This window comes from Camponotus vicinus, unplaced genomic scaffold (assembly GCF_025532165.1).
Source record: "Camponotus vicinus isolate PSW18456_S1 unplaced genomic scaffold, iyCamVici1.0 SCAF_5, whole genome shotgun sequence".
Lineage (NCBI taxonomy): Eukaryota > Metazoa > Arthropoda > Insecta > Hymenoptera > Formicidae > Camponotus > Camponotus vicinus.
In genome coordinates, this window is record NW_028141977.1 from 16744634 (window position 1) to 16771676 (window position 27043).

A 27043-nucleotide genomic window follows, 5' to 3' on the forward strand; every position below is an offset into this window, starting at 1 on the left:
GTAGATTATCAAGTTTTTATAATTTAATTTGTGCATAATCAAATTTCCTGATATCCATTAAAAATATAAATACAAATTACTAGAGAAATGACAAATTTGAATTTAATACTTTAAAGATTCCCGCGCATATAGAGCATGGATCGGAGGAGACATCGTGCAAAATTTCTCGACTATCCCCCGACAAAGAAAGAAAACAAGGTTATGTTCGAGAATCAGTGGTAAACTTGCATGTATCACCCGAGTGTCACTCGAGAAAGAAAAGTAATCTGCATGCGCGCGCGTGATCTTTACGAAGAGAGAGCGAACTCGACGAGAGACGAGAGCGCAAGCCCGTGAACCGCGCGAGGTTGTGGCAAATTGAAGAGGAACGCACGGAACGGGGCGCCTTTCGTAGAACGCGAAGTAGGAGAGTAGACGCAGGGGAAAAAGGGCTAGCGTTCTCTCGTAACATCGCGTGATAATCGATCGTTCGCCACGACACGGGGAAGTCGGTCCACGACGCGTAGCGTGTACGACGCGACGCGCTCGCTGCCGCCGAGGAACGAGGAACGCCGCCAGGAGCCAGTATGGCCGTAGGAGCTCAGCTGTTTTCACGTCACTGCCTACATATCTGGTGAGTATATCTCGCTCGCGTTTCGCGCCACGGATTACGCTACTCGCGCGATTTTCACTTTGCACGCCGTCGTGATCGCTGCTCTCGTCGTCAATCGTCGTTACAAAACAAGGCTAAAGTAAGGTTTCGCGAGCGCAACATTGTGTGAACGCGACGTAATAATTATTTATTTAAACGGCCAGCGTTTTATCGACGACGAGAGCGAGCGAGGGCATCGAGTGCTTCGGAGCGCCGGGACGATCGAATCGCCTTTGTTTGTCATTTTGGAGTAAACGTAAAAAATGAGCCGTTTCACCTGTCATTTTATGTCGGGATATATCGGAAACAGATCGCGTCGTTCTTCATATTTCAAGGTAAACGTTATATATTTTCGATTTTATCTGATCTTTCATAATTTTAAACTTGCGTATATTAAAATTCTCGAAATTGAAAAATAATAAGTTACATATGTATATATACATATATGAATAAATTACACGTAAGAATTTTGAAGAAATTGTCATACTGAAGCACTTGGCAATCGAAATTATCGAAAGGGCAGGATGAAATCTGTTTAGTATCTCAGATTTCCTGCATTATATTTATTTGCGAAAATGATTTCTGTTGTTGGAAGCCATCACAGTTTTGCGATTAATGATACAAGAAGGTGGTCGATTGAATTTCGTGTTATGTACTTATATCCTGAGCGATTCACGCGTTGCACGTTGAGGGTTAAAATACAGGGATGGAATAAGAAATGGATATGAATTTTCACGATAAATGGTGCATTATTTCAGTGTAAATATTACGAGATATTTTTATTTATTTTTAGTTACTCGTAATGTTGGTATATTTTGCATATTCTGCGGTAGACGTGAAATCAATAGTCGAAATAGAACGAAGAGGAGACAGAAAAAATTAAAAAACCAAAAGCGACATGGTATTACTTTTATTGAACAGTGCAAGAAAGAAATCAACAACTCGATATTTATAAAAAAATGAAAAACGCTATATCTTATTTATCGTTTCTCCATTGTTATAACTATACTCATCCCTTTTATTTATACTCGTGTGTTATCCAGGTTGCTATACTTCGTATATCTTTGTAGCTATCGGTCTGTATTGTTTTTTTTTTGTTTATTTATTATTAAATATATCTATCCTATATCGAGAATTTTAAACGTCATTCTTTCGCGTATTTTTCATTAAATTCTTTAAAAATAATAATTTTGAATACTAATCTCTTTATATCGAATATTTAATTAATATTCGATATAAAGGGATTATTTTTGAATTGAATGTTAATATTACATGTAAGCTTACATATAATTCTGTGAATTTTGAGAGATAATCGATTAATTGAAAATTTGATTGACGTTTTCAATTGGCGAAAAACAAAATGCAACATAGATAGTTGTATATAAAATAATATTCAGTGGGTCGAAGATTAAATTTTGTATTTGAATTGGTAATTGGTATATTAATTACGATTTTTACAATTCGATAAATATTAAAATTGATTATATGGTCATTTTAATTTAGCGATTATGCCTTATAATATTTTATTATTTACTCACACAAGCCCTCGATTTTTATTTAAAAAAAAATAATTTTTTCAATTTAATTTAGAAATGAGAAAGTAACCAACTTTTTTTTTGTTAAAGAAGAATTAACTTCAAATTTGTTCCATGACATCAATCTTCGATCAATTTGTCCCATCATTCTCGTTACGTTTTGACCCTTACGTTCCCGTCACAGATCGTTATAGATAGTGAGTACCTCCAGATTGACTGAAATGGCATGAGGATAACGATTTGAACAGGGGCGGGAGTACAAAGAGGATTGAAGGGTTCGAAAGTTACGACAGACCATAGGCAACATTTCGTGATATAAACGAAGTGCAAAGGGCTAAGGTAGGTCAGTAATAATCGATGTTTCGAGTATTGTGACTACTAATTGCGAATTCGTTAACAACTCGATATTTTGGATGACACGTATATAATTTTTAATCTTTTGTAACATTATGGGATTATTCGTCGATTCACTCTTCGATTAGAGCGCGTTTATATTTCGAAAGTGAAAATTCAATTGTCAATCACTTTTAATTTTCTTCTTTAAGTAAGAAAGAAAAAATTAATCTTACGCAAGAAAAAAAAATTATTCTGATAATATTGATAACATTAAAATTCCTAATAATATCTTTTAGATAATTGCTTTTTATCATATATCGATACATTGAAATCAGAATAAGCGACATTATTTTTTTATTTGGAAATGAAAGAAACAATAAATATTGGATATATATTTTATAAAACTGTTATTTTTTCAATTAGAAATTATTTACTATATTCTGAAATCATTTTTGTTAACAAACATGTCACTAAATTAAACATCTAAATTGCTTCTGACCAAATTAAACTATTCAAACGAATAAATTAAAATAGAAAGTGCGTGGGTGGAAAATAAATAAATACTAAATATTTATTATGAATATTTTAAATTGACTTTTTTAAGAAGAGCTATTAGAAAAAAGCTTGAATTTTATAATAAAATTTCAGTATCTGTGACGTCTTATTAAAAATACAGATGTCGTGAAAATAAATGACATCCAATATTCTCAGAAATTGACATCACTTTATATTGTATGAATTTATACGTAGTTAAAATTGTGACTGTTCTAGTTTTCGAAAACATCCATCAAATAATTAAAAATAGCTTTTTTTCAAAAATGAATATCGTCATAACTTTATTATGTTATTATACATATATACATACACATATATTTGTGCTATATTAAATAAAGCGAAATGGATGAAGAAAAATCAATAAGAATTTGTTTTGTAAAATCAAAGAGCTTTCAAAGGTTGATGTTTCATGAAAATAAATTTTCTCTACAATTTATATATAATTCTTCTGGATATATAAAACATGCGAAAGGTATATTTTTCGCGTGTTCTCTCTTTTTAACAAAAAATGTCATGGCGTTATAAAATAAATAATAAAATCTGCAAATTTTTTTAGCAACCTAGAATGCTAAAAACTTATTAGAGAAGAATCCTTTTTTTCCAAAGAAATATTGACTCGAAATTGATCGTAGAATCCATATAAGGAAGTGCAAGCGAAAGTTATGAGTCATTCTATGTCATCTTATGCAACAGTGTCTTGTTCTATAGAACAAGCGTGTCAACAAATTTTACGAGACTCCCTCGTTAATTCGACTCGACTCGTTAAATTTTCCGTATAACCCGAAATTTCCTTCTCGGAAATGTCGCGTTCCTCGAGACGACCGACGCGACGACGCCGGGCGTCGCGTCGCGTCGCGCGGCGGACACGTTACATGTTAATAATTCGCTCTCGGGACGGCGTGTCGGTGACGAAAAGGGGATGATTTTTGTATGGTTAATCGACGTTGATGTCGAAGCAAGAGCGAGAGAGAGAGAGAGAGAGAGAGAGAGAGAGAGAGAGAGCGCGCGCGGACATACGAGCGTGTGTAGGCGTGTGTGTTTTGCGCGCGCGGTACCATCGGCGATGTCGTGGATATCTTTTACTTATTGATTGCGCTCTGTGAAAATTGGCCGGCGCCGCCTGCGTCGCATCGGTCGATCGTCGGGGTTGCAAGCTGACGTCACTCGGTGCCTCCGCGAGCTATTGATTTTCTCCCTCTAGGTGCGACGCGATTGGTCCATAAACCGAGAAAGCGGCCAGAGAAACGGCCCTGGACCACCACGGTGTTGTCGATCGACGCGCGCAACTCTCCACCCGTCTCACATCGATGTAATTCATCTGTGTGTGTGTGTGTATATGTTTAGTTGTGTATGTATATATATGTATACATGTGTGTACGAGTGTACACGTGTAAACTCGGGCGCGGGTATGTGGGCGGCCACGTTGATTCCAACCACCACCCTTAGTGCTATGCCGGTATCGCGATGCCACTCGAGAGATTCGTGGGAAGAACGTAGATGGAAATGCGTTCCGGGGGCGTAAACCGTCATCGAATCGTATTCGGAGAACGCGGAGGGTGACGCGACGTTTTCACCCTCGTCCCCTGGAGGTAAGGCCGCGTCGAACGGATGAACGATTAATCGGTCTCGTAATGTTCCGGTCTCGACTCATCCGCAGCTTGATGGCCGATCGCGCACATCGGTGAATCTACATGCCGCTACCTTCCCCCCCTTGGGCGCGGGGGTGACTTCCAAAGAATTCCTTCATTTCGCAAAATGAGATTTCCCGCTAGAATGCCGCGCGATGACTTACGCCTGAGGACGTGAATGAAATTCACCGAAGTGATATCGAATGCCTTTGAATTTTATGTAATTTCGACGAGATTGTCGAATACCAATTTTTTAATTTTATAAAATATTAATATATATAAAAAAAAATATTTTTTTTTCTTAAGAAAATCTGGAATTCTCAGTGATTTTTTATACTTGCAGAATTCCCATAGAACTTTATTGATACTAAAAAAATGTTTTATAAAATATTCTTTTATAAATATATATTTATTTTTGTTTACATATTCAATATCCTAACAAAATATTGAATATGTAAATGCAATATATATATATATATATATATATATATTTATTATTTTAGTTATAATAAAATGAGAAAATATTATACAAGTGAAAAATGTTTATCTTATGAAAGCTATTAATTTTTTTTTTTCAGTATATTTGCAAATGTAACATTTAAACTTAAACGGCTCTGTATTTTTCCTTGATATGAATGAAATGCATTAGAAAACGCACAGTAAAAATATTATTTTAGAAATTTGCATTAAAAAATTTTTAAAATATTCTTTTTACCTGAAATTTCAAAGAAAAATATCTGTAAGATCAGGGAATTTTTAGAGAAATTTTTTACAAAATTTGAATAGATATCCTGAATATGTATAATTAATTTATCGTGTGCGTGTGTATGCATGTAATACATGCAAAATCGTTGATCAATAGTCAATCATAGACTTGACGCGAAACACTATTTTGTTTCTTGATAACAGCCATGTCAGAGAATTTTTTTTCTTTATAGGTATATAACGTATATGAGTTATACATACAGTATATATACAGTATGTCTGTATAGAACTTTTATCATAACATGAGGGTAGCTCGCGTAAGAATGGTCTCTCTTCATCCTTCCATCTCCGATAAATAATGCTCGTGCATCTCAATGCGAAGGTCATTTAAACATTTTCCATGGATAGAACATTCAATTTGAACATTGTGCATCATTTTAAAATTTTCCAAAAATTTTGTGGAGTTGAGAAATGATTCTCATCACATAAGTAAAAGCATTTTTATGCCCGATCTGAACTGAATTCCAAATCTCTGGATCTCTGAGATTACAATAGGTCTGATATTATTTCTTAGTTAATATTATATTTCAAATGCAATAATCAAATTAATCATCGTCCGATTTTTATTATAAAAACTCATATTTAGAACGCACTGATATCCATGCTCGATATACATCTTCGCTTTAAACGTATATATAATGTATATACTGTGTTATAAAAGCTGAAAGGTATTAATAATCAATGTATCTCTTATATACGATGACATGTTTAATGTATTCATTCGACGACACAATGAATTGTTTGTGTATTATACAATATAAAGTCACGTAAAAGCGCGCAAGGATATCTAAAGGACGTCAAAAATATCTGAGATATTATTGGTCTTGTTCAATACCTTGAAAAAAATATTTACTCTGTTTAAAAAATTCATTAAAATTATAAACTCGCGATTTTGCGGAATATTTAACGCGTTTTTAACACAACTTGTCAAATTTATTTTTGATATCGACTGTATGAAAAGTGATTAAATAAGCTAATTAAGTAGGAATTAAGTAAAAAGCTTTTTCTTATACGATGTTGATGAGAATCGGATATTTAATCAAAAATTTATTTAATTATTTCAGTTTTTATTTATAAATCAGATTTATTTTATCTTTTGATCTACTTTTTTTACCAAGTTTGACGTCTATCATTTATAAATCAACTCATACGAAAATTTTAATAAATGTTTACGCGTCAACAATTTATTAATTGTGTTAAATAAAAATATCCGATTGATTTCTTCATATAACGATATTATTGTTAGTTTCACAGCCAAACGTAAAAAGACCCGAATAGCATTCGATTGACTTCGGGTTTGACAAATTTACATTTCGAGTATAGACAATAAACTACTATTATTAATTACATAAACATATTTTTTATCCTATATAATATTTAATTTCTGTATGATTTAATAAGATTTAACACAAGTGCGTATTAAATTTTTACTGATTTCTTAATGTTGGAGTCTGTCGTGATTTTAATTATATAATTAATAATTAATAATTTCTTCTTTTTCATTAAATAATTAATCCACAAACGCACCCTCTCTCTAAACATTCATTAGAGTTGATTACCTTGTAATCTTGTCGAGATTTAAACTCACATAAATCATGCCTTGTTGTCATTCGCGACCTAGATATATAAAAAACAAATTAAAGTTTTAAAAGACTTTATATCTACAGGTAGCTCTTATAATCTGCGCGATAATATCTGAAATATCTGCTATTCAGCAGCATAATTAGATCAACGTGCACCTGGTGCACTCAGGTGTCGAGTCTACCCTTCTCTCCCTTATATATATGCACGCGTGCACACACTCTGCCTTTTTGTCAAAGAATAGATGATACAAGTTTATTTTCGAATGAAAAACAGCTCTAGCAAATTAATTAATACGAATGTCGTGTACGTCAAGATAATTTGATAAATTCTGATAACTGCGTTCTAATTAACTCGCTGTGTCTTTTCACCTTCAGCCTTCAAGTCGGAGTTACTTAGTGGAAGATATTTGCGTTCTCGGGTACTTTGTTTCTCGTACCATCCAGCGAGGAAATCATGAGTTGCGCGCGTGGCAGGAAGCGAATATTACAACCCTTACAACCGCCTTACGAGGCATTCGCGCGTGGTTTGTAGCTACCTACTCTGTGCTCTCCCTCTTCTCTCTACCCCCTTAGTGGTTAAAATACGGCACGGTAACTCGAGACACGGGTTGTGACTAGGGATACTTTAATTTAATAGGATACGGACATTTTTATTTCTTCATCCACGAATATTATACATACTGGGAAATAAAACATTTGATAGCGATAAACACTCTCACTTTACCCCCCCAATCTGATTTTAAACATAAACTTAACAATTAGCCAACGACATAATTTTTATACATGCGCTCTTTTAAGGTATTTTTTCAAAAAATACATAAATAAATAACGATAATTAGAGAGAATAAATTAGGAAGTGGAGCAGTAAATATAAATGATAAAATTAAATGATTTGTTTATCATAATTATATTTGACAGTTTTAAAATAAGATAATTGTATAATACGATAAAAAAAGAAAACATATTTATTCGTGCAACCGTAAGATACAGAAAATAATATAAATGAAAGAAGACGCTTTTTAATTCAGTTTAGAAACTCATTTCATAATAATGATTTGTCTTTTAAGAATAGCATCTCTTTGCGTGAATATCACAAGACGTCAATATCACAGGAAAATATTATCGTATCTTAGAGAAAGACGGCGAAGAAAAGACGAAATAATATCAATTGCTTCTGTTGCTATTAATTAAAATAATGGTAAAACAAAATGCTTTTCCTGGAACTAACGAGAGAAATATCGATACTGATTCGATATCAAAGAGGTAGAGAAGTATCAGTACCCTACTAAACTTAAGTATCCCTACTCTAGACACGAGTCTGTGTCCCCGACGACGACGGAGCACCACGCAGGCGCCCGCGGTACACGTCGTCAGTACTCGCTACAACGACGGGGTAACAACGGGGGTGGCATTGCAAGAGCGGAGAAGCGAATTCACCGAAGTTCGCTTGGCAGACAGGTAGACAGACGGACAAGCAGGCAGGCTGCAATTCGCACAGGGGTATGTGCGTGCGCGGGTGTACACGCGTGAGTGTTACGTGGGTAAACGCGCTATAATGTCCGCTTACGAAGGTTTCGTGGATCGCGGATCGTCCAGCGGATGGCCGACGTAGTGACGTATAGTGAGCCGACGTGAAGCACCGCGACTCTTGATCTTCCTCTGGAGAGAGTCACCTTTCCTCGCGAGGTCATTTCATTCGCGAGACTCCTCTCATCACAGTCCGCATCTTTTTCTTCTCGCTTAGAGACGAGAAACGAACGGCGCTCCCCGAAGGTAAGACCCGACCACGTATCCTTCGACCGTGTGGACGATCGATCGTAAAAATCCACATATACGCTGTTCCTCGCCTCCGCCCCTTCCGGACCTTCCTCCGCGAACAGTACTCGGACGCCGTCGTATCGATCACACCGCTGCCGTGATGGTGTTTTGTACGTCAATTACGAAGGTGGCCTCGCAGAAGGGATATCTTCTTGAAATGTGATGACGTCCAACGTTCCTATGGTTCTTCTCCACGCGTATCGTACATCTTCGAGCCTCTCACATCCTGATGATAGAATTTACATTTGCGATTTAAGGTGTTCTATAAAATCGCGAAAGGTAGACGCTGTTAATTGAAAAAAATCAATTTCTTTAACTCTTATTTAATATTTTCACTGTGCACTGAAAAATATGTCTTGTAATATATTAACTAATTATTTCATATGACATACACTTCTTTCTTTTTTTTATTAATTAATTTTTAGTAATTAAAACATTTGTTTTTCCTTGCAATTTTTTTCTCGATTACATCGTTAAATAATCTTTTTAACTGATCTTAATTTAGTATGAAAATGTAGGACATTTTAAATATTTAATGAGAATTTTATCGAAAGATAAATCTACATTTCTTTTTCGTTAAAAAAATAACGAAATAAGATAAAAAATGCATAAGAAGAGATTGATTTTCGAATAGTGCAAATGTTAATTATTTGAAAGCTTTACTTGTCAATCATATTTAATTTATGAAAATTTTTAAGAAAATATAACTCACATTACAGAGATAACTCATTTACATAATTATACACATATGTTCTGTATACTTTTATTTCTTTTTATATAACAACATTGCGAGGTTTATTTGTGGAAGAGAATAATTTGACATTTGAAAAATGGATTTTATGTAAATTATTCTTCTCTTTTCTCAAAGTATTTATATCTATTTTCTTCAAATATTCACAAGTTAGTTGTAATCTCATTTTCGGCATGATATGACTTCTCTAGCTTTTCACGAATAGATCATGCGCGCGCGCGAATATTAATTAATTATTCTCCGATAAAATCTACGTATTTCTGTACGGATCAATGACCCGTACTATGCTTCAACGACATTTGTAAGTGTAAATTATTTCATTTTACTGGTTTATTACTGTATCGCTCAGGTTTTACCTAATCCTTTTCGTTCTATGATTTGTAAATAGGAATTTAATTGTTTAATATTTTCGAGTTTTAAATATTTACCATCAAATACATTAAAAAAAAAATTTACTAATTTCTTATTGATTCACTTGATTTAATAGCATCCTTGAACATAATGTAAAACACACATTTGCATAAATTAAGATTGTAAATTAAGATTGTAGAAAGATTATAAAATACATGAATTCTTGAGAGCAGAGAATTCTGATATAAAATAATTTATTCATTGTTGGTGGTTTGTGTTAACGATTAATGCAATTCTATTTCTGTGTGAAAGATATTCTGCAGGCCACAAATAAAGATAAACTACGCCTTACATTTTTTCTTTTTTTTTACTTATGCTAAAGTATTATAAATAATTTATATATATATATATATATATATATATATATATATATATATATATAATTTTCAGATATGTATTCTTAAATAAGTATATGAAGACTAAATTTCACAACTATTTTTCGATTGTTCTTGCATTACATTGTGTTTTCTTGAAATAAGCAACTGTTTAAAATAAAATAATATTTCAACTACTTAAGATAAATTAATAATTACACAGATGTCGCAATTGAGATTAAATATTAATGAATTTCTAATATTGATCTGTTACTTACAAGAAGATTTTCTTCTGTCTGAAAGATGAACTTTGACTTAAGAAATTTATCGGTTATATTATTAAAAATATAAATAATTAATATTTATTATTAATATTAATAATATAAATCATTATTATGTATATTAATAATATAAATAATAATTAATAATTTACTATTAATAATATAAATTACCATTAATAAATTCGACGATGACATTATAACAATTGAAATAAAATTTTGTTGTAGAGAGTTTAATAGAGAGGAAGTTATCACCAGCACCGCCGCCGGCTTTATCCGACGCTAAGTTAAAAAAAAACAAGAAAAATGTCGTCGGTTAAGGTGGCGGTGAGGGTACGACCCTTCAACCACCGCGAAATCACTCGTCAGGCACAATGTATCATAGATATGACAGGGAACACTACTTGTAAGTTTCTTTAACTCATAATTTAAATGCATAACCAACAATGCATAAACTTACGCTGCGTAATGTATGCTATACCTGTTATTTTTACATTATAGCCATAGTGAATCCTAAAGCCACACCGGGAAGCAAAGACGCTGTCAAAAGCTTCAATTATGATTATTCCTACTTTTCTATGGACGTAAGTGTATCTGTTTTTCATTTTAATGAAAAATATTAAGAGATAATATTATTATATTTATTTTATGATGAATTTTCATATTTGTGCAGCCAAATGATGAGAACTATTCATCTCAACTCATGGTTTACAAAGATATCGGCGAAGAAATGTTGGTACACGCTTTTGAAGGTAGATATTAGTTAACAGATTACGTGGAAATTTTTTAAAAATCTTTTTTTTAATGACTCGTTAAAAAATAACTAAACAAATTCGTATTTAAAACCATACGAATAATGTAATAGCTTTTGTACAAGAAATAACTGTAAATATAGTCACACATTATCAACTATTAAAGTTATATTTTAAATAAAATTTATTGAAACCAATATATTATTTACATATATATTATTTTTCAAAAAAATTAATCAAAATTAATTTGTACATTTTACTATAGACGTTATATAATTTATTTTGTTTTGCGATACAGGCTATAATGTTTGCATTTTCGCATACGGTCAAACTGGCGCCGGTAAATCTTACACCATGATGGGTAAGCAAGAAGATGGACAGGAAGGAATAATACCGCAAATATGCAAGGATCTGTTTAAGAAAATCAGCTATACGTCTAATGAACGATTGAAGTATTCGGTAGAAGTGAGTTATATGGAAATCTATTGCGAGAGAGTGCGCGACTTGTTGAATCCGAAAAACAGGGGGAATCTTCGAGTAAGGGAGCACCCTCTTTTTGGACCTTACGTAGAAGATCTTTCCAAATTGGCTGTACTGTCGTACCAAGATATTCACGATCTTATAGACGAGGGTAACAAGGCCAGGTTAGTTTAAATACCACATACTAATTATTTATATAAATTCTTTTCGTAACATGTTTAATACGTTGTTGGAAATCATATTGCAATCATTCTAGAACTGTCGCAGCAACAAATATGAACGAAACATCCAGTAGATCGCACGCTGTTTTCACTATATTCTTTACACAACAGCAGCAGGACTGCGCCACCGGTTTGATGACAGAGAAAGTTAGTAAAATATCGCTGGTTGATTTAGCTGGATCCGAGAGAGCTGATTCGACAGGTGCTAAAGGTACACGATTGAAGGAAGGAGCTAATATTAACAAGAGTCTGACAACTCTCGGAAAGGTTATCAGTGCCCTAGCCGAAATTGTAAGTATCTTGCTCAAATTTTTACGTTACATTAAATACCGAATATATCATATTGATATCATATTGAAATATATCATATTATTACGCGTTTGTTTGTTGCTTTATCGCGGATTGCTAGGCGGTAAGTTTATTGAAATTAAAATTAGAGTTTCCGAAATAAATTAATTATACACAAGTAATATATAATTATTCTTTTTTGTGAATTTTTGTTTCTTTATAGGCAACGAAAAAGAAGAAAAAGGCCGATTTCATACCATACAGAGACTCAGTTTTAACATGGTTATTACGGGAGAACTTGGGCGGAAATTCAAAAACTGCTATGATTGCAGCAATTAGTCCTGCCGACATCAATTACGATGAGACACTCTCGACTTTACGGTAAGAAATTTTCATTGTTTGTTATATATATTTTTTAAATTAATTTTTGACTTCCTAAAATTTGAATTAAAATATGTATATTGAAGCGTTAATTATTTTAGATCTAAAAGATTTTGGTTGTATTGATAGATATGCAGACAGAGCGAAACAGATCGTTTGCAAGGCCGTCGTCAATGAAGACGCGAATGCCAGACTTATCAGAGAACTCAAAGAAGAAATACAGAAACTACGGGAACTTCTAAAACAGGAAGGCATCGATGTTCAAGAAGGTAAAGGTATCATTTCTTTCAGTAAGCTTTTAAAAATTAATATAAAAGAATTGGATTATATATATAAAAAGCTCTTTATTATTGAAAGCATACGAGACGAAGACAGACTGAATAAAACTTGATCAGTAATTAAATGCAAATATAAATAATCCCCTAATTAGACTCTGTTAATAAATTCACAGGATATGTGCATTACATATAATTAATATCGTTGTAAATATATGATTCTCATTTTATATATTATGCTAATTGTTGATCGTCTTTTCTACAATTTAAATATAGTTTACATAGTAATATTGTTGTCATGTAGGAATTAACACATACGTGCCATATAAAAAACCTAATTTTTTGATTATAAATTAATTGCCATTGCACAGCGCGCGATAGAGGCAATTCATTCACATAGTATTTTTTTCTTTGTTTCCCCTTGCGCTCGACATAGGGCCAGATGGCAAAGTTACGTACGAAAAGAAAGAATCTAGTAAGTAAAAATGCTAACAATCCATATAACAGCAAAGAATACAGCCAAGACAGGCATGAGGCATCGTCCATCTCTTACGCCTCTGTCGTAGACATTTTATTATTTTTCTTTCATTTATGCGCTTATATTTAATTGTCAAGCGCAAAATATATTTATCAGTGATACATATATATATAAATTTCCTCTTTTATACGTTTGCTTCACGAATTTTCTTTTGTCTTCATTTAATGTACGTCTGTCCTGTTAATATCTATCGCGATTGCGCTTCCCTCCTTCATATCTGGTGTAGTTAACATCTCGCAATAATTTTTTTTTCATTAAAATTTAAGTGAAATTAATTTAATCAATGCTGTGTAAATTGATGATCGATTATGCTTCTATTGTTTGCAAGAACAAGAATGTGTAAATTATTGAATAAATGGAATAAAAGTGTTACGTTATAGAAGATAAAAAATATATGAAGATAATATATAAAGATGTTAAAAAAATTAATTAAATTTATAATCGAAAATGCATATAATAGATATCGAATGGTGATATACATTATATCATAATTATACATATTTAAATTATGTTGGTGCTCTAAATACATCACAACTTATTCGAATTATATCTTTGAAGTTTGAAAAGGATTGATTAATTAATTAGCAACACGATATATAAACTCTCTACAGCTTCTGACATATGTCTCTTCATCTACGCCACTGCTTTAATTATGGCTTTTGATGTTTACATTACGACACACATGATACCGACTCCGACGCAGGCTTGCCATTCTAACATATGACTGCATTTTCTCGACTCTTGACCATTCTTATTTTACAGGGGATGAAATTATCAGAACGAACAAGCGAAATGAAGAGGATACCAAGGAGACACGGCCGAGAATCCCCTCCCATACTACATCTACTATCGCCGAAGAAGCAGTTGATCAATTGCAAGCATCTGAAAAATTGATCGCAGGTAACTGGGATTATTCTAAAAATGTATATTTTTATAATTTTTAATAAATTGTCGTATTTTAACTAATTTTTAATAAATTATCTATTTTAACTAATTCTACTTCTGTTTCAGAATTGAACGAAACGTGGGAAGAGAAGCTGAAACGAACGGAATCGATTCGTCTGCAACGCGAAGCGGTATTCGCCGAAATGGGAGTCGCTGTGAAAGAGGATGGTGTCACAGTGGGTGTATTCTCACCGAAAAAGACACCGCATTTGGTAAATCTAAACGAGGATCCTCTCATGTCGGAATGTCTGATCTATTATATCAAAGACGGATTTACGCGCATCGGTAGCGCTGAAGCTATTATACCTCAGGATATTCAGCTATGCGGCCCGCATATACTAAGCGAACATTGTGTTTTCGAAAATCATGAGGGCATCATAACTCTTATACCGAAGAAAGGAGCTTTGATCTATGTCAATGGTCGCGAAGTGACCGAACCGCTTATTTTGACGACTGGTTCGCGCGTTATCCTGGGAAAAAGTCACGTTTTCCGATTTAATCATCCTGATCAAGGTACTATAAAGCATCTATAATATTTGATATGTATGTGATTTACGAAGTTATAGATATTTACTAGAGATAATATATGAGTAAAATACTGTATATTTCTTGTTGTTCAATCATTCAGTACGCGAACGAATAGCAAATGGATCACCAGCAGAAACTCCTGGCAACATTGAACCAGTCGCGGACTGGGACTTTGCACAGGTTGAGCTGTTAGAAAAACAGGGCATCGATCTAAAGGTTGAAATGGAGAAAAGATTACTTGTATTGGAGGAACAGTTCCGTAAAGAAAAGGAGGAAGCTGATCAACTGTTTGAGGAGCAACGAAAGGTACGTGTTCAAATACATATATGATCTCTAAATTCATATATACATTATTGCAATTGATAATTGTTTCCATGAATAGAGCTACGAAGCACGGATAGACGCATTGCAGAGACAAGTGGAAGAACAAAGTATGACAATGTCTATGTACAGCAGTTATACGCCAGAAGATTTCAACAATATCGAGGAAGATATTTTCGGTGAGTGTGGAAAATATAATCGCTCTTCGAATGTCTAATATATTTTGGTATAGCTATGCCCGATCAATTGGGCATTCTCTTACCTAACACGTGTAACACTCCGAATGTTTTTTTTTCATAAGTTACCACACTATTGACTTATGAAAGTTTATTGCATGCAATGGAGCATATTCACACTTGTTGATAGGACATAGCATATTCTCGTAAAGTAAACTCGGTATTATTTTATAAAATGCTTGGCTTTTCTCTGACTGTTTTGCCTGGTAATGGCTTGCATTTCAGTCAACCCATTGTTTGACGCAGAGAGCAACTGGACCGAGAGAGAGTTTCAACTGGCCGCTTGGGCCTTCCGCAAGTGGAAATATCATCAATTTACGAGTTTACGGGACGATCTTTGGGGCAACGCGATATTCCTTAAAGAGGCTAATGCCATATCTGTTGAACTAAAAAAGAAGGTACAGTGAATTTATAATGAAAAACTTTAGCACATTTTTTTGGTGTTTTTGACTTTTGCACTAATGCGTCCTTGTATACTTTCGGATATGAACTTTTTTCGCATATTTTCGATAAATAATAAAAATTACGTTTACTTGTATGATTTGCGTATATGTACGTTTTTTTATTGCGATATTTTTTTGCAGAAATATCGTACATTTTACAAAAACGGCATTACTTGATGTCATTAAAAATTTATAGTTTTCAAAAAAACCTATAAAAAAGAACTTTCTTTGCATAATAGATCTTGCTGCATTAATTTTCTCTTTTAGGTTCAATTCCAATTTACTTTACTCACGGATACTCTTTATTCGCCACTACCACCTGATCTTTTACCCGTCATGGATGACGAAGATGAGGATGAGAGGCCGTTTCCACGCACGATCGTTGCTGTTGAAGTCCAGGATACGAAAAATGGTGCTACGCATTACTGGACATTAGATAAACTAAGGTTTGCTTTATATTTATTTCATATTTTATTATAGTTTCTATCCGTGCTGAGGGAAAGAGAAGTATAAATGAAATGCACATATCTTATATTTAAAAAAAATATAAGGTATCATAATTAATATCATAATTAATCATCTTTTGAGAAGAAGTTAACGATATTCTATTAAGTAATTTTGTAATTAAATTATAATTGCATTATATATATGTGTGTGTGTGTGTATATATATATATATATATATATATATATATATATATATATATATATACATATCACTAAAATTGTACATCCAGCATGTTCTACAATATTATCGTGCAATTATTTATTTCTATAAACGAAATAAAATTTGTTCCTGCAACGCGTTTAATAGTCTCTTTTATTTCGTTACTAATGCACGAATGCACTTGTTGCGTGCTTAATGAAAATTATGTTTTGAAGATTACCTGCTCGTGTGTGTCGGAAACTATAATATTAATACGGAAACTAAACAATTTTGTGATAATATTTGTATCGCGAAGTGATCAAAAATTCTCCCAGGCGCATCGTGCATCAAAGATATTTAAAGTTTGCATTTGCTACTCAAGCAAAATCGCGGCTTATCTCTGTTAGATTGAATCGACATTCGGATAGAGAGCGCATACAAAAGGACGCACAGCGAAGGTAATACATGTTGACTTGTAGACAGCGCTTGGAGCTGATGCGACACGTGTACAACGAGGACTCGAGCCCTAGCACTCCGGAGGCCAAAGAGGATATTTTCCAATGCCTTACGATCTACTCTAATCCGAAGTTCTCGCTCGCAAATCTTTTGCCTTCGAGGTTGGTGCGCGAGGCTCTCCTCTTATCGCCATGTTAACACGCTTTACGCCCGGCCTCGAAGAACTTTTCATTACTGGCCGCAACAGTCGTGCGTTTTATCGCCGTGCGTGTTTTTTGTCGTTTTTTCGCTCTTTCTGTCTTGTGAGAGGCTTTCTCGATATGGCAACGCGATGCTCGCCGGTATCAGAAACGAAATCGAGCTTTGCACTTGGAACTCGCGAACGTTTTCGACGATTCTGCATGGTTTGTTTTCAGTTCATAGCGTAACGTGACAAATCGGATCGAATAGATATGTATGAGCTCCCTCCTCCTCCTCTTCCCTGCAAAAATTTACGCCATCGCGTTTATTATACGCAGCACCGCTTCTGCTGCTGTAAAGAACATTTCTATGCTGTCTGAATGTGAGAAGTGTGTCTCTTCACATTCTGTGCACGTCTATCTCAAACACTAACACATCTTCTTTATTATCTCCCGCTGAGCTCGTGTCCTCACCATCTCGCTTTTCAATTTAATATGCACGTGTATATTCGAGATTGCGACACAACTCAATTAAGAAAACGATGGAAAAACAAATATTAGACGTGAAAAGAAATTCAAAAATTTTACATCTTATAATAAAGGTGTGTTTATATATTTCAAATATTTTTTTATCAATTATATAACATTCACTTATGATTGTTAAATAATACACTTCATATTGTGCTTCATATTGTGTGAACAAAATTTCTGGATGAGAAAAATTGGATGAAATAATTGGATCTATGCGAATATTATTCTCATTGTAACAATAAAATATCGATATATGTACGTATGAAAAGATCAAAGAGATCTTTGAATTCTGAAGATGAGAAAATTCTTGAAGAAGTTCAGCTGAAGAAATTTTTGATCAAGTTTTGAACACGTTTTGACGATTTAACACACCAATTACGATCACATTTACATAACTGTATCTTATGTAGAACTCGTAGTAGATAATAATCTTTTCTGTTCTTCAGACAAAGGTTGGAGCTAATGCGCGAGATGTATCACAACGAGGCCGAACTCTCGCCTACATCTCCAGATTTCAATATCGAATCTATCACAGGTGGCGATCCGTTTTACGATAGATTCCCGTGGTTCCGCATGGTCGGCAGGTAAACGAACAATTAGTATCAGAATTTTAATTAACTTTACTTTATATAAGTAATTCGTTGTTACTGCTATTCAAAATATGATGAATTAATTTTCATTTTTTTTAACATTATTACAAAACTCATATACAATATAAAACATAAAATTTATATATTCTAAATGTTTTTGATATTAAAATATAATGAAAGCGATGATGAAAACTAAATATATTGAAGTTATAGATGAAATTTGTATTACTTCCAATCTTCATTAGTATGTAATACTATAACTTCTTTCTGCTTTTCTATGTTTTTTTTTAATATATCGCCATAATATTAATATGACTTTAAATCTAATTTTAGAGCCTTCGTGTATCTGAGCAATCTCATGTATCCGGTGCCGTTAATTCACAAAGTAGCGATTGTGAATGAGAAGGGCGATGTTAAGGGTTACTTGCGGGTCGCTGTACAAGCCGTAGTCGGTACGTAATCCGTAGCCATACCGTCGTTATATTTCATATATCCATCATATACATATAGGACATACATAAGGTATCCTTCTTCCAGAAGAGGAAAACAGCGAATACTCAAGCGGCGTCAGACAATCAGCACGAATCTCTTTTGAGGATGATCTATTTGGCGGGCACAAGCATAACAAACGTAATACACTTTTGGCTCAAACTTTGGAGAAGAATCGGCAAATCGTGTTGCACGAGGAACGCGTTGTCGAGGGACATAACGAAATTAATCAGAAAGACATGAAAGACGAGGATGATATAGGGGACGCTGACAGTGGCAGAGGCGATAGCTCGGTTTCGAGTGACATGAAGGAGGAAGATTTGCCGGATCATTTGCAATCTGGCGCGGAATTCACTTTTAGGGTAACGGTCCTACAAGCTATGGGTATCTCTACAGAATACGCTGACATTTTCTGTCAATTCAAGTAAGTACGCCTGTATTTCAGCATATTTTAAACGTGATATTTTAAATGTAAACACATTGCAATGTAATTATTTTTGCAGCTTCCTACATCGACATGACGAAGCTTTCTCGACAGAACCGGTGAAGAACACAGGCAAGGGCAATCCACCAGGATTTTATCACGTACAAAATGTAAGTGTTATCGAGAATAATCATGTTTCAAATTAACAGAAAGAGCTTTATCCGAATTAGATTATGGGTAATATTTTTTATCAATATACAGATTACGGTCACGGTTACCAAATCCTTCTTAGAGTACTTGAAGACACAACCTATCGTCTTTGAAGTGTTTGGTCATTATCAACAACATCCGTTACACAAGGATGCGAAGCTGGAATAGTGAGTGTTAATCGATAAATGCTCTAATTCTATTTTATTGTATTTTACTTGTAAGAACTCTTTTCATACAAGACACATTTGTGTTTACATAGCAGCGTACGACAACCACCGAAGAGGATGCTTCCGCCTTCCATACCGATCAGCCAACCAGTTCGTTCGCCGAAATTCGGCAGCGTTCTACCGTCTCCCAGCACGTCTCACGTGCATGCCAAGTACGATGTATTGGTGTGGTTCGAAATTTGCGAATTGGCACCGAACGGGGAGTACGTGCCGTCGGTGGTAGATCACAGCGATGATCTGCCGTGTCGCGGATTGTTTTTGCTTCACCAAGGTATACAGCGACGTATACGAATTACCATTGTGCACGAACCGGCTTCTGAATTGAGATGGAAGGATGTGCGCGAGCTCGTGGTTGGCCGTATCCGAAATACCCCGGAACCCGAGGAAGAGGATAATGACTCATCTGTACTCTCCTTGGGCTTATTCCCTGGCGAATATCTTGAGATTCCCGGTGACGATCGCACTATGTTTAGATTCGAAGCAGCTTGGGACAGCTCCCTGCACAATTCGGCTCTGCTTAATCGAGTCACGTCTTATGGAGAGCAAATCTTTATGACCATTTCTGCGTATCTCGAGGTATGTATCAGAAATATATTTAAATCACTTTTAGAAACATTTTGTAGAGATATTATCTTTTACTTGTATCAATTAGCTGGAGAACTGTGGAAGACCTGCTATCATCACGAAAGACCTGAGCATGATCATCTATGGAAGGGACGCAAGAGTCGGCCCGCGTTCGCTTAAACACTTATTTAGCGGCAGTTATCGCAATCAAGAAGCGAATCGACTCAGCGGCGTCTACGAACTAGTGCTACGTCGTTCTTCGGAAGCAGGTAGCCCAGGTTTGTCATGTCTAACCATAGTGTAGTCCCGTGTTTTATTTAATATCACACATTAAGATGGAATTCTCATATCAAATTATATATTTCATTTCCTCTGGAAAACATTTATATGCTGTTTATCTAAATGTATATATTTATAAAAGATATTGGATATGGTGTTTGATGGATTTTAAGGATTAAAATGTGATTTAGATATCATTCTCCAATTTGAGAAAAAAAATAGCAATATTCCAACATTATATACATATTGATTATTCTAATTCTATAAGATATTCATTTAATTAACACATTATAAGCCTCTTACCATCTTTCGGTATAACAAAGTTCCTTAAAATATTTTTTTCGTAAACGCAATAGATGTTTTATATTTTCTCATATTTTGGGTTCTTTCCTTTCTTTTTCACTCGATACCCATTCCTTTTCCTTCCCTTTATTTGTAGGAGTTCAAAGACGTCAACGTCGCGTCTTGGATACGAGTTCCACGTATGTCAGAGGCGAAGAGAATCTGCATGGATGGAGACCGCGCGGAGACAGTCTCATATTTGATCATCAATGGGAGCTCGAGAAATTGACGAGGCTAGAGGAAGTAGAGAGAGTGCGGCACACATTATTGTTGCGGGAGAAACTCGGCATCGACAAACTACCATTCTGCAATAAACCTCTGCACGATTTCACGAAAAGTGAAAAGGTAGTTGTATATATTCCACATTTATTAAAATATATGATATACACGATATACGATAATATATGCATATTTTTCTGATATGTCTCAGGATGTATGTAACATGGTGGCAAAGGCCACAAACGAACCACATGCCAGCCCAGTGAAACTGAAACGCTCGACCAGTAAAGATGTTTACGAACCCTGGGAAATGACCGAGAGGGAGCGTGAATTGGCGACCAAATATATTAAACTTATCCAAGGAAGAATCCCAAGCAAAGAACCGATACTACTTGCCGATGTTTCACCCGGGGAGGACACCATAACCGATCTATCCGCGTCTATGATGTCCTCGGTCATATCGTCCTCGTCTCAAGAGTCAGTATATGCGAGAGCTAGCGATTTCTTGAAGCAGGTAACCCTCCCTGCATGCCTCATGAGTGCTCCTGCTAGTAGCGGTTGTCCACGCTTTGCTTCATCGTTCCTCTTTAGAACAAGATAAACAATATGATATTCTTGGAAGTTGAAACAAAACAATACTCAATTCGTTCATTACTAATTTTACAATTTTGATCCGATAAATTTTACATAAAATGTCAATGAAAACATCGATTGTTTTGAAGTGATTAAAAAAAGACAACACTCGATCACATTTTTATTATTGCCTACCGCGGCGATTCACAACACATTAGTTTAGTTCGCTACATATTATATCGCGCTTCTTTAAAACGATATAGCTTCTAAAATATTTATGCTTTCGCATTCGTTTCAACTCGTGGCAATGAGACGCTCGACTCGTCTCGACGTACCGAGATCGACAACCGCCAGCATGATTGGCTCAGGGTTATGCTGGAGTGTTACTTGCAGGCTGCTGATATAATAGTATGGAGCAGGTCTAAGTCGTGCCTCCTTAGGTTAAGTTCGCCGGAAAGGGCTAGATTGCAAGAGCTCCAGGAGAGTATATTGGCGAGTGAGTCGGCCAATCAAACTTGCACAGTCGCACCGCCACCGTTGGGCTCATCTTCACCGTCGAAGGAGAACTTGGTACTGTATGTACCGGAGGTGGAGGAAATACGTATTAGCTCGGTCATTGCGCGGAAAGGCTACTTGAACGTTCTCGAACACAAGACCAACGGTTGGAAGAAACGCTGGGTGGTGCGTTCATCATTGAACCTACGTTCTCTTGCCTATATATGCGTGTATCTGTGTATCAAGATCTAATATATTATATTTTTCCTTTGCTTCAGGCTGTTCGTCGACCATATGTTCTTATTTTCCGAGAGGAAAAGGATCCCGTTGAAAGAGCGCTAATTAATTTAGCTACAGCTCAAGTTGAATACTCCGAGGATCAGCTGGCCATGGTGAAAGTGCCGAATACATTCAGGTAAACTCTTCGCGAAAAAATGTAGAAAGATAAATATATGTGCAATTGTATAACTTTCTAAAATATCTGTTTTTATTTATTATAGTGTTGTTACCAAGCACAGAGGATACTTGCTGCAGACTTTAGGCGATAAGGAGGTCTACGATTGGCTATACGCAATTAATCCTCTCCTAGCTGGTCAAATTAGGTACGTGCAACAAGCGTAAACTTATTTTGTCCTTTTTTCTCGTTTTTATTTTAATTATTAGAAATATTATTAGAATTATTTTAATTATTGAGAATTTAAAAAAATACAAGTACATTATTATTTTATATGCATGAATTACATGGAAACGAAGAGAATATGCTTAATACGGTTTTGTAGGTCAAAACTCGCACGCAAAGGCCCGGCTGCATCGAATTTAAGCAACGGCGCGCCAATCGGTCTGACACCGACTCTGGAGCAACCGTGCAATCAGACCAAGTGAGTGGCCGATACTATGGCCGGGGTAACGAGTGCAATAGCAAAAGCGTCGGAAAAAATGCTGTGCTGGTCGCACTCGGCCTTAGAGTCCCAAGACTTGTGTAACTTTCGATTCCCGTTAGTCTTTGATTAATCCTTGAGTGGAGGCTGAGCGCTGTTGAGATTTAATCCACGATCGACAGCACGGTAATATCGACGTTTTATTTTACGCAGCGTTTCCTTAACACGTTTAGGGCGAAAAAGGAGATGGTGCTCGTCTTTCGAAGAAGTTACAAACGCGCGTACAAATGCAATTGCTATAGTACATTACTGTATTACATCGGAAAATCCGTTTCCGCGTCTCTCCGTACATTTCGAATTCATATTCGAAATGCTTTTCACGTCGACGAGACGAAATCAAAGATTCGTACGCGCGAATATTTCCGTTGAAACTTTTATTTCTACGACGCGTTGACGTAACCTATCGTGATATACCCCTTTACGCATGCAACGTGTGAGAAGGATAGAAATGCATTTATGCCTAATAAACGTATTCTTAAGATGATCATTGAAAACGAGGTAAGGTATACACGTTATAGATATATCTGATAAAAGAAGTATGCGAGAAAAAGGCAAGAAAGAGAGGGAGAGAAAGGAAATAATAAAGAGAAAAAAGAGAACGAAACAAAGAGATTTGGGATTGATAATTTCATTCGCAAGCTTGACGATCACTTAGTACTCTACTCTCGAAAAAGTATCTACGATGAAGGAAAAAAATATTAATATACAATTTTCTATGAGAATTACATTCCCATTCTCTTTTCATGTTTTTTTTTTTATTTATTCGATAAGCGAATCAGATCTAGACGATGCTGAGCATCTAACTTTGACAATGTGAAAAGTTGTACTATTATTGTACACGCAATCGATTGACCGTCGCTCGATGAAGAATTTCGACTTCCGAATTGAAGATTCTTAAATAGCTTTAATTGTGATATATGTAATAAAATGAGATTTCGCATCGGAATGAAAAGAGATTTGAATATCATCTAAAATGCGAAAAACTAATCAGAAAGCAAGGACAGAGAAAAAGAGAGAGAGAGAGAGAGAAAGAGAGAATTGCAATTTCTTGAAGCATAACATTTATAGAATATTTTCTGTGTTCTTTTATCTTTAATATAGAGTAATTTCATCTTGTTTTAAAATATATTTAAAAATCCCCCTGTCTGTACCTGTATATTATCTTTTAATATATATACTTGGCAATTTTAATTATATAAATAAATTATGAACTCTTAATATATGTATAGCAAAGAGAGAAATACATATAATAATAAGAAGAAAATGAAGAGTACTCTTTCTGTTTCTAAAGATCTCCATTTGAAAAAAATGTGAGGAAAATTTTCATATATTCCGCAGTAAATGGAAAAATATTATTGCAAACTTCTTCGAAACATGAATGAATGCGAGAAGAAATCGGCAAGAAAACAAGACGTGTCTCTTGATGCGATGTAAGAAATTTTCCATTTATAACGCGATCGCGTTTTGATGCGATGTAAGTTACGACGAAACCATCGTCAAAGTATATCGTATCTCGCAAAGATATACGTGCGATATAAATAAATAAAATTACGTTAATCTATGGAGATATAGACGCCACATTCTGACGCATCGTGTTTTCATGTCTACTTAGAATTTAAGCGAATTCTCCTCGAAAATTCGTTCGCCACGCGAGCACGATAATACACATCCTCGAACCGACAAACATAATCGATAATTCTATCTAACGAGGAAATTCTTATTCGTTGGAAATTTGGAGAAATGTAAAAAAATTATAAAAGGGATAGAAAATAAGATTCGTGTGCCATGTGCTCATCCGTTCGATCTCATTTTCTTCGAAAAGAAAGAGATTCACATGCCGCTGGCTTTTTCTTTTCAAAGAACCCAAAGACGAGCGAACGTTTGTCATAGAATTCAACGATCCGAGATTGATAATTTCCTCGTAATGAGACGATAAACATGGTCGATTACGTTGTTCACCGAGGCTCTTACTAATTATGTATGACAACTTGGATAACAGGGGTGCAATGTTATATAAATACATACATGTCTCTATTGTGCACCTCTCACTTGGGAGAACTCAACATCTTTGATATTAATTGACGATACGCGTGAGATGTCCAAGTTCGAAATATATTCAAAGATGGGCATTCGATGTGTGTCGTATTACGTAGATATATAATAGCGCATTTTTCGCGGCAATATATTATAAAATATATTGACACTTGACGCACACTCGGGGTGCGCAGCAGGACTCCGATTTATTCGACTTCACCCCCGTACCACCGTCGAGAGTACGTTCCCTCTCTTTATCAAATACCCATGTATCACAATCGGAAATATTTTATTAATCATACCGAGAGAGCTCTCTTTAATACTTCTCTCGAGAGCTGTGTGTGACACAGGATTCCGACAAAGTGCTACCTTGGGAGCGCGATTCAAGTACATAAATTCAATTATTGTCACACGTCATTATTAAAATCAACGTATATTCCTCGGTTATCATCTAAATATTATCAATATATTGGTATAAAGGAACTTTATCTCCGGATTCTACTGCATGTGGAAAGAAAAACGATTTTTAAAATGTTGCCCCTTATTATAAATCTAAATTTTATCGAAGTGGTCTATCGATTTCGTGTACCTTGATATATCTCTCGAAGGACAAGATTTCCCGATTTCGGGGTCTCCGCATTTTGACGGAAGACGATTATAAATCTTAACTCGCTTGATTCTAGTCTTACGCGCTCAATTTCGAGGCCGATTTTTTTATTTTTCCCTCGATCTCTCTCCCCGAATCGACAATTCTCAAATCGTGGCTTACGCGAATGTAATGCCCCTCACTATTATCGTTTTCGCTTGCTGACTGTTGTAGTACTTGATAGTTTTATTTTGTTAACGACACACCGTAATGTATTTTAAACATAAACTCGTAATTATATAAGTTGAACATAATAGACTCTCTATCGACTACGCCGAAAAGAAAGTGATACACACGACAAAAGGAGAAAAAAAGAGAAAAAAGGAGCGGACATGCATATTACGAAGGAGTTTACATCATATTTAAGTCGTTGGAGAGATTAATAATTATTGTTATTATTATATAGTAGACAAAATATAAGAGAAAAGAACGATAAGGTGAGAATGAGAGTATGTACGAGAGATTGAAAGAGAGATCCACAGAGAGAAAGAGAAAGAAAGAAAGAGATAGAACCCTAAGTGGGAAGAAAAAAAGAGAGAATGTAGATGTGCGAAAGGGAAAATATGTAAAAGAGCGCGCGAAAGGACACATGTTCGCTTATATATATACATAATATACAAACTAAATTATATAAATATATATAAATAAATTTAATGTTAATTTAAGCATTTCGTGAAACGTTGAGAATCATCATCGTCAGATGTATGAGAAGGCTAACGATGATGTGGATCTGTACCAAGTATGTAAGTTCATGTATTTGGTTTGTAAGGTAATACCACTAAACATTCACATTACAAAAATGTTTTCGTTTAATCGTTTGCTATTGGAAACGTGCATCGACGCTGTAACTAGTATTTATTATAAATATATTATATATTATTATAGTTACTCGAATTTTTCGCTAGAGGCTCACTGTAAGTGGTAACGTGTAATAAATCGGTCAATAAAAAGCTTATATGCTTAATATAAGTCCTCTTCACAATATATCATCCATTCTGAGAGTATTAAACACTTTCGTTACACGTTTGCGTTTTTATGGAGATAAAAATAAACTGACGAAAGATCTGTCACAAACGCGAATTTCTTCATTTTTCTTGAAACATTTTATTAAATAATTCAAGGAACTTGTATTTTTTATATATACTTGGAAAAAAAACAATTTTTCAAAATTAATCACTTTTGAGTCAAA

The 27043-nt window shown here is 34.8% G+C and overlaps 1 protein-coding gene across 21 annotated transcripts; it reads left to right on the forward strand.

Moving 5' to 3' along the window:
* The first annotated feature begins 205 nt into the window (after positions 1-205).
* Unc-104 (kinesin family member unc-104) lies at positions 206-26823 on the forward strand. 21 transcript variants are annotated; one of them, XM_083100827.1, is made up of 29 exons: positions 206-613; positions 10834-11011; positions 11107-11189; positions 11279-11357; positions 11656-12001; positions 12094-12349; positions 12570-12727; positions 12857-13002; positions 13439-13477; positions 14303-14440; positions 14552-14998; positions 15114-15319; positions 15396-15513; positions 15796-15968; positions 16281-16459; positions 17138-17275; positions 18271-18408; positions 18748-18866; positions 18952-19327; positions 19407-19497; positions 19589-19704; positions 19797-20340; positions 20417-20606; positions 21047-21294; positions 21380-21682; positions 22135-22422; positions 22515-22651; positions 22737-22838; positions 23016-26823. In XM_083100827.1, exons 2-29 carry the CDS (start codon positions 10912-10914, stop codon positions 23116-23118), a joined length of 5361 nt encoding a protein of 1786 aa, XP_082956953.1. In that variant the 5' UTR covers positions 206-613; positions 10834-10911; the 3' UTR covers positions 23119-26823. The 21 variants fall into 21 exon arrangements, with proteins under 21 accessions (XP_082956953.1, XP_082956960.1, XP_082956965.1 ...); XM_083100834.1 differs by having other exon boundaries at positions 19800-20340; XM_083100839.1 differs by having other exon boundaries at positions 15817-15968.
* Positions 26824-27043: the final 220 nt, after the last annotated feature.

Coding starts and splice junctions, on each gene's coding strand:
- Unc-104 (XM_083100827.1), top strand. CDS start 10,912: ATGTCGTCGGTTAAGGTGGCGGTGAGGGTACGACCCTTCAACCACCGC. Junction 13,003..13,438: donor CGATGTTCAAGAAGGTAAAG/GTATCATTTCTT, acceptor CGCTCGACATAG/GGCCAGATGGCAAAGTTACG. Junction 21,683..22,134: donor CTAGCGATTTCTTGAAGCAG/GTAACCCTCCCT, acceptor TGTTACTTGCAG/GCTGCTGATATAATAGTATG.